At 41.4% G+C, this 9,233-nt stretch overlaps 1 protein-coding gene across 1 annotated transcript in view; it reads left to right on the top strand.

Annotated features, from left to right (window-relative positions):
- Positions 1 to 378: 378 nt before the first annotated feature.
- The window catches only part of LOC106527871 (PHD finger protein 12), a gene marked incomplete at its 3' end in the record, with an annotated part of 28,037 nt that continues 19,182 nt past the window's right edge, over positions 379 to 9,233 (top strand). The window contains 5 exon segments of the mRNA XM_014022885.1: positions 379 to 1,116; positions 1,360 to 1,541; positions 2,892 to 2,964; positions 6,502 to 6,958; positions 7,152 to 7,272. Coding sequence (XP_013878339.1) covers positions 1,051 to 1,116; positions 1,360 to 1,541; positions 2,892 to 2,964; positions 6,502 to 6,958; positions 7,152 to 7,272 — 899 coding nt within the window.

Below are 9,233 nucleotides of genomic sequence, written 5' to 3' on the forward strand. Positions count from 1 at the left end.
TCAATTATATTATATTATATTATATTATATTATATTATCCCAGGTGAGTCAATAAATACCAGCTACCCTGGGGGTTGAACCCAACTTAAAGATCAGGTCTTAGAACAGCTCCTGCCACCTAAAGATAATTGATTAAACAATACAAACATTTCTGACACACCATGATGAAAAACTGTACAAAACCGAAGCAGGCTACCCAAATTAGCCTTCAGAGAGGKACAATCACGTTATTTATCAGTTCTACATCACTAAAACCACAGATGTTTCACTCATATAAACATAAAAACACATCCCTCCCTGCTGCAGCTGCACTGATAGTCTGTTTATTGTATATATTTGTATTTTTCCARTGGTCGGAAGGAGCATTTCTCCACATGCTAGCTGTCGCGCCTCTGTGTGGACTGCGCATGCGCGTTCGGCGTTTCGCGGTTGCGCCAACAGAGGATGTTGCTAGCAGCGGCAGCAGCCGCCAGTGTAGATGCCTTTTTCCCCCMACAATAACATCAACTAAATTTGCATCTCCGCGTCTTTGAGCTGAGGATTACCGATTCCGGTCGCCGTCGGGACCCCCCGTGCTGCGGACGGCGACACGCCGAACCTCGGAGTGGACCTTCTGTTCGGTGTTGCGTGAACAATGGGAGCGGAGGGGTTTGCAGGTTTACTGGGCTCCTTTTTTGCAGGAGCAGAAAGAAGAATCATGGYTCAACAGCTAGGCCGCGGGTGGATTTCGTCGCCGTGAGCGAGCTTCAGTCGACGGTCAAATACTGGATGCATTCTCGGTAAAAAGAGGTGCCACGAAGTCAGCGTGTTTATCGCGAGATAACTCTTCACTTTTGTTGTCTTTATTTGGTCCACCAGAACAAGGGAACCCGTTAGCTTCACAACCTTGACTGGTTCTAGCCTCCGTAGCTAGCTGGCTAACGTTAGCTTGGCTGGCCGGAGTCGTTTTTGGATTTAATAAAAGCCCTTTTGGAGGATTTTCTCTCACTGTCGGCTGTCCTGAAGCTTTTTTCTTCGCTGTTCCTTTCTGCAAAGTCGGCTCCTGGATGAATGTGGGACAAAATGGAGACCCCGACGATTGTGTACGATCTGGATACCTCTGGGGGCTTAATGGAGGTGAGGTGCTGTGTGTAGGCCTCTCTGTGGAAACACTACATTACAGCTCATAACTTATTGTTTTAGCATCTTTGTTGTCTTTATTGTGATCATGACAGCTTGTTCGCTCAGATAAGTTATAGTTGGTGGTGGAGGCCACAAGTTGCCGCTCTGTGAGCTAAAAAAAAAAAAAAMAACAACCCGGCTTTGCTGCCAACAAGGCGGCGTACGACCTGACACCAACCCGCTGTGTTGCCTTTACAGCAAATCCAAACGCTGCTGGCGCCTCCAAAGTCCGAAGACGTGGAGAAGAGGAGCCGGAAGCTGGTGAGAGACGTCCGGAGGAGCGGCAGAGCCACCAACCACGACACCTGCGACAGCTGCCGGGAGGGGGGAGACCTCCTCTGCTGCGACCACTGTCCTGCCGCCTTCCACCTGCAGTGCTGGTGAGAAACCCCGAACAACAGGCCGGTTTCACAGCAGGATAAACAACAGGCAGAGAGTTTCACAGCCAACACACAGCAGCTGAATGAATGGTGTCGCCACGTTTCACTGTGTGAGCGATGATCTCAAAGTTAGCATCGCTTGTTAGCTCCWCCAGCTCAGCTGTATGTTGAAGCCCTGCTCTGACACAAGTTTATGCACAGACTGAGAGCTTCTCTTATGTAAGGATGACCCGYTTTATATACAGTGTTGCAGTCGAGTGTTTGCGGTCTCACCGGTTTTTAAATTAAAGCTGACCGCGGCTGCAGCCGGAGAGGAGCTAAAAATGGAGTCTGCCTCTGTTTACAATATGGCGACCTCTGTGTTTTCACTTCCAGCGCCATCTTACCCGCCTTTACGTTCAGATTCAGCAACACCGAAACCACACGTGCCGTTTTCTGAGACCGAGTCCGGCAGCTCATCTGTGAGATGTGGTTCTGTCAGGGCTGTAGGTGGTACACAACATCTGGCAGCATAAATTTAACGGAGTCTGGTCTGTCACCTGGAAACAACCAAGCCGTATGCCCATATATGGGCAGGCATGTCATGGTTAGATGTTGAAGCATATCCGGTACTGATGAGCAGAGGATGTTGTACAAGCTGACTTCTGATGATTATTGTGAGTTTGCAGGATGAATGACAGGGGTCTGTGTTGCTACATTGTTCTGTTGGCTTTTGTTTTTTTAAATTTACTAATGTGTAAAATCAAACATAACATGTTTAAATACATTTAAAGCTATTCTGGTATTCAAGGTTGGGGTTCAACTCTAGTCTGTTGGTCCTTTGAATCTTATTTTTGTTGAGTTTTTTTTTATCTAAAAGTATTTATAAATGAGTTTTATTGTTATTCATAGTTGTGATAATGAAATATCCTCAGAACGGCTGCAGGGTTGAAACACTCGTAGATATAAAACACTGCTTAGATTAAGTGTTTCAATGAACAGGAAGTAGACATGAATAATATATATCTAGACCACAATGCATTGCAAAATACTGACACTGAGCATGAGTAGTAGTGACTGTAAAAAAGATTAATGCTTATTTTGCAGGAAATTAAATAATGATGATGAAACAAACAAGTCAGCAGTTTTCATTTAAAGAATGTGTTAAAACAAACATTACTCTTAATTGTTGGACACACTTTCAGTTGTAATTCTGCTTTCTGTCCACTAGATGGAGTCAGTGTTCAGTTTCACTTGTATATAAAAAGTTCAAATTCTTTAATTCTTATTCAGTCACAGTGGTTCTGAAATCAGATGTTTTACGTTAAAAATGAGCTTGTTGTCTGAAGGTTGTGTTTTGTCTCACTGTAGCAACCCACCTCTGAGTGAAGAAATGCTCCCCCCAGGTGAATGGATGTGTCATCGCTGCAACGTTCGAAAAAAGGTGAGACGTGAACGGCTGCACTGTTCCCGCTGAGTGAAAGAGCTTGATGTTTCTGTCCGAACTGCTCGTAGGGTTTTAGCAAATAGTTATTTTTTTTGTTTGTTGTTTTACTCAAAAAAACACAAAAAAATAAACAGTTTTACTTTGTTTTGGATTTTATAATTTAGACACGTTAAAGGTGTTGAATAAAAATAGATTTTTAACACTGGGTAATAAATGGTAGCTGTGAGACGACTGAAGTTGTGTCACAGAGTCTCATCCTGTTGTGAAAACTTTGAGAAAAAAAACAGTTTTTCTTTGCTGTTGAAGTGTTTGTTTCTTCAGGTGTTTTGTGAGCTACATTAGTCTGGTTCTGTTCAGTATTATGCTTTTGATGAAGCGTCAGAGGATGCTGTCATTTAGGGCTGCACGATATTAGAAAATATGGCGATATTTGTAGAAATTGCAATGACGATATCAGGTGCCTTCTTTTTTCTTTCCTCACTTTCCAATCTTTACGTCGTACTCTGTGACTTTTAGCCTTTTGAACGTTGTCGTTTGTGTCTGCAGGGTGTCCGCGGGTCCTTAAAAATCTTTAAAGYCTTAAATTCACATATCTAAAATTAGGCCTTAAAGTAGGGCTGGGTATCGATTCAGATTTCCCAAATCGATTCGATTCACAGGGGTCCGATTCGATTCATGATTCAGTTTGATTGATTTTTAATTTAGTTAAGGACATGGCTCTAGAGTTGATGAGCTTTTAGTTAAGCCATGTCCTTAACTAAATGCGACCAGATTTCCTAATGGTGTGACTAAAACAAATGTCCGGTCACACTGGTGCGACCATTCGTTCGACGGGGAGCGGTCGTCCGCTGAAAAAAAAGTTTCCATGTTCCATAAAAAATAATCCAGCAGTATCAATGGTTGCCAGCCGACAGTCTCCATCTCTCCCAATAACACTGCGCTCTGCTCGCGGCTCCGCTCCACACCTCCCGCGCACACACGTTTGTTGTTCTATCCTCATRGGGACTTTGCATTGGCGTCCATTCATTTCCCCATCAATTCTACAGCCAAACCAGGTAGACTACACACCTGACCCAAACCCTAACCTCACCAGACTGTGTGTACCAGGGAAATGGTCAATAATTATACCCACCATGAAGCAAAAATCTGTACACACACACACACACGTGCGCGCACGCGTAGTGAAACAACCTTATTATTATTATTATTATTATTATTATTATTATTATTATTATTATTATTATTATTATTATTATTATTATTATTATTATTATTATTATTATTATTATTATTATTATTAATCCCAGATCGGAGTCTAAAAACAGTTCTTTCTTGTTAACTGGAGATGAAAACAAGATGTGGACGGTTGCTTGCTCATCCATCTTGTTAGTTTAACAGTCGGGGTCTGAGCGCTGCAGATCATTTCAGCAGCCTGAGGACTCTCTCCTGTATGGCAGGCCGCTGTTACACTTAATCGACTTCACCACAATTACATTCCAAGTATCTGAAACAGGTTCTTCTGGGTCTCGGGAGGATAAAACTAGACATATTAGATATTTAAGTGAAATAATATAAGATAAAAAGATTCAACTAATGATGAAATTACAGACTTTTATGTGTAAAAAAAATCTGCACAACCTTTTAATAAATGTCAGTAATATTTCTGTTATTAATCATAAATCTCTGTTCATCATTCTGGTTTATCCAAGTCCAAAGGTCCATAGGGCCAAACTACAGGAGCTGTCCATCTGAGGGGCAGGTGTCTAAAAACAATTTAACCATGAAATGTTTAAGATGTTTATAAGACATTCAGCTCTTAAACATTTGCACTTAAAATTTTATCACTTTAAATACTTTTCAGTAAGTTAAATGTCTAAAATTCTGGTTCAAATAAAGAACTTTATGTTTACCAGATTGTTAACTAATTATTTTCGAGTTAATGTTGCCTTAATGAACAGTGATTTAAAAAATAACCTGTAAAACTCTGATGTTAAATGCGATGTGGTTGAAAATTTGGGTGCACCTAACTTTTGTGCTGGTGCGCCTAAGAAGAAAAGTTAGGCACACCGGTGCAACCAGTGCAAAAAGTTAGTCTAGAGCCAGGATATCATGCAGTAATACATTGACTTTGCTATAGAAGACATTCTCAAAGGAACTAATTCTGCAAATAGAAATTAATTCTAACTTAGTGCATTGGTAAAATGATAAACATTAGAGGTGTTCCAAAAATCGATTCACGTAAGAATCTAGATTCTCATTTACTACGATTCAAAATCGGTTTAAAATTTCCCAGAATCGATTCTAAAAAAAAAAACAAATACGCTGAAGTCTCCACTGAAGTTGCGGTGGAGTCTTGCGTAATTACAAAATTATGCAAGACGTCACCACGCAGCAGGTTCTCGGACATACGCATGCGCATGCGTGGAAAGTTTCAAAACAAATGGAGGAAAGATTCAACCGGTCCAGTCTTTGTTGGGTTTTACCAAATGCCGGGGAAGATCGAGCTTGACATGAGCTTCATTGTGTGCAATGTTTGCAAAATGAAGATCAAATATTTCGGGAACACAACAAATGTGCGGGCTCTCATAACCAGGCATCAACAGCAGACCAACACACACTGCAGTCCTTCACCAAACTGTCCGCCAATTCAGAGCTGGCAAAAATAAATAAATAAAATAACCAGGTGTATCACCTGCTTCATCACCAAAGACTTAACGGCCTTGCAGTATGGTGGAGAACGAGGGGTTCACATTCATGTTGCAGACAGTGGAGCAGAGGTATGCCATACCTTGTAAAATACAGCTAATTTAACCAGAGAGCACCGAATATCTTTATGTTCAATGTGTTTTATTGAGCGACACATCAATTATATTTTAGGTCTTAAATTTCATTCAAGTGGTGTTAAAAAGGTCTTAAAAAGTTTTAAATTAGACTTGCTAAAGCCTGCAGATACCCAGGTCTGGTGTGAGCTTTTCCTGTGCTRAAACTCTGTCCTACTGGCTAAATATTACATTAACATGAGAAATACAACTTCAAAACTCTCCAAATACATAATTAACAAATACTGCACTTCAAGCAGTCCTTTGCAATGAATATTGCGCACACTGATATTGCGATGATGATGTATTTGCAGTATATTGTGCAGTTTAGTTTAATCGGCTCCGTGACACGGCGAGGGACKCATAAATCCCGTGACAACGAATCAATAATGAATTTCTTTGCCAACTCTTTTAATAATCGATTTTCATCGATTGTGTTGAGTAGGCAGAGTTGGCTGGTTTAAAAGTGGGTCAACCAGTTAATCAGTTTGTGTTTTGAATCACGTGACATGAGTGGAAGGCTGCAGCGACCAAAATACATGGAGTTTTCTGCAGCATCATTGCAGAGTGTAAAGTCTGTTTGTGTTGGATTATTAAGGAGAAGTCGGGTTCATTTGGTCACATTCATATTAAATTACTTCCTGTTTTTGTGTGATGTCACACAGTTTTTGCTGCTCGGGCTGACAGCTTGTTGTTGTTTTGTGTTTGTTGTCAGAAGCGGGAGCAGAAGAACGAGCAGACTAACGGCCTACCAGAGCGCTCCTCCTCTAAGCGCTCCGTATCCCCCGCCATGGAGCTGGAGCTCAGCGCCGGCCCGCTGCGGCTCGACGGGCTGCCTCCGGGTGCCGGAGCGGCGGGTCCCGGCCTGAGAGTGGCACAGGTCCGCCTCCTGGAGCGCCGGACCAGCAGCAGGCCGAGCAGCCGTCCTGGGACTCCCACGTCCAACACCTCGTCCACCCCGACCCCCTCGGAGGAGCAGAACGACGGGGAGGAGGAGGTGGCGGAACCAGAGGACGACATTCCAGGAGCTGAGCCCGAGTGTGCGCCACCGTCAGCTCCGACGCCGCGCCTCCTCAAGAGGCCCTTTCAGCTCCTCATAGCTGCAGCCATGGAGAGGAACCCCACCCAGTTTCAGCTGCCCACTGAGCTCACCTGCACCACGGCACTGCCAGGTGAGTCCAAACCTCTGACTAACACYGCACCTCATGAGGATCTGAAGATGAATCAGGTGTGATGGAATAAGGACTGGGTAAAAATCATTCCTGCCTCTCAGTAACGACCAGTGTTACTGTGTGTATTTGTACTACAGTACATGTACTGTCATCCAGCTGAGCTGATGTGTGTTGGTGTGTTTTGGTTTTCCAGGCAGCAGTAAACGAAGGAGAAAAGAAGAGCTGCTAGGGAAACCGTTCAGGAGGCCTCAGCATGAACTGGATCCAAACGGCCTGGTCCCACTTCCTGTTAAAGTCTGCTTCTCCTGCAACAGGTTAGACACTAACATGTGACAGGTGTGGAGCAGCTGCTGCTTCCTGGGCTTTTTAATGTGCTGCGATACTGAGCAGCATGTTGACAGATTCTGAGTTGGTGCTGCAGGAATCAGAACAGAGACATGATGTGCAGTAAAATAATATGAGCTGATTGTTAGTTTAGTTTTAACACTCAAACTTTATCTTCAATAAGATTAAAAAAAACCATCTATTTAAGACAGAATACTGTTCTAACTTACATGTACAGTCCTGCTCATTAGCATCCATAATGTACACAATGTAGAAGGTCTGCAACAAGAWTCAATGTGGAGCAGTTTCCCAGCATTGTTTGAGGACCAGAACTCGGCAAACATTCAAGATCTTAAACAAAAAACGAGTGGGAGAAACTAGCAGGTGAGAGGTTTATAAAAACGATGGAGTGATGCTGAGCAGAACTGTGCACTTCAGGAACATGTCTGATTTCATTCCTTCATTTCATAACATCTACACAACTAACAGTGTTTAAAGCAGGTAAAGTAGCACAGACAGGTCAGTTGTTGTGGTCACTRTTAAAATCAGTTTGACAGGTCTGCTTGGTTTCCAGTCCTCAGGATGTTTCTCCTGTTACAGTGGACAAACAGGCAACTATTTTAGCTTTTTATAAACTAAAGATAATTAGTTGTCAGTAGGCATGGGACGGTATGAAATTATGACGATATGATAACCTTGGACAAAAATGTCACGGTTTCGTGGTATGACGGTATTATTATTACAGCTCTAAAAAGTTTGTTTTGAAGTTTGTATTTAAAAACAAAAAATAAAATAACTTTTCTATTATCATATTAAACTTTAAATATATTTGGAAGCTGTTTTTAGATCTCAGAGATGTTATGCTGAAATTTGATTTACCTGTGTGCATCTGTACTCAGGATTTTTAGCACCTAATGCAATTAGTTTATCCTGATAAAGTTTACATCTAGTAAGATAACTGGTTTTCTACTGATTTAAGACAAATCAGTGTGTACTGCATGACAAGTCTCTTTATTGAAGTAATGTATCAAGTTTTTATCGTGCTTTAAATGACAAAGGGGTTTTTGGCATAAAGATTATATAATTATATGCACACAGAAACAAGGAATCACAACTATGAATTGGGGTTGGGCAAAATCGTATCGTGTGCAATTAATTGTCGGAAAAACTTTAATCGATTATTTTTTGGCACTTGACGATTAATACGATTAAAGCCACCAGACAGACTAGATTTCCTCAGTCAGTCCACTCCATGTTCCTCAAATAATTCTATAATTTATTTATCATAACTCTGGTTTTACTTGGTCTATTATCAACACAATTTAAGATTTGATGTAAAGCCTGAAGTTTGTAGTTTTGACACAATTTGGAACAGATGTTTATGGAGAGCAAATCTTTCCCACTAGAGTGATTTAAATTGGTCATATGACTAGGGTATGAGGGTCTCCAGGGACTCCAGGTGATTAATCGTCATATTAATCATTATTGACTAAATACAACATTTAATTGTGATTAATTTTTTTTGCCTGTGCTGCCCAAACCTACTATGAATGCGTGTTTATGAAACGCACATTCAGCTAACGAGCTGCTCGGCTAAAGGAGGCATTCAGTTTTATAGCCTTTCACTCAAAACTTATCAAATACACAATCCAACAACTCGACAGTTTTGCAGACAAGCTGTGATCAACGCATTAAACCGAAACAACACGGTGAAATGTTTCACAAGCTGATGCTAAAGTTAGCTCGTTCAAAGATAGCATAAACTTTACCTGGAGATGCGATCATGTTAGACGTGTTTAGGGCTGCAACGATTAATCAATGACTAATCGGTTATTAAAATAATCGATGACTAATTTAATAATCGATTAATCGTTTTGTTTTTTTGTTCTTTACTTTGTTTTTCTCTCCAAACTGCTTTGACACCTTCCACTGCCACATCTGCCTTTCTGTC

Source organism: Austrofundulus limnaeus, unplaced genomic scaffold (genome assembly GCF_001266775.1).
Source record: "Austrofundulus limnaeus strain Quisiro unplaced genomic scaffold, Austrofundulus_limnaeus-1.0 Scaffold346, whole genome shotgun sequence".
Classification (NCBI taxonomy): Eukaryota; Metazoa; Chordata; class Actinopteri; order Cyprinodontiformes; family Rivulidae; genus Austrofundulus; species Austrofundulus limnaeus.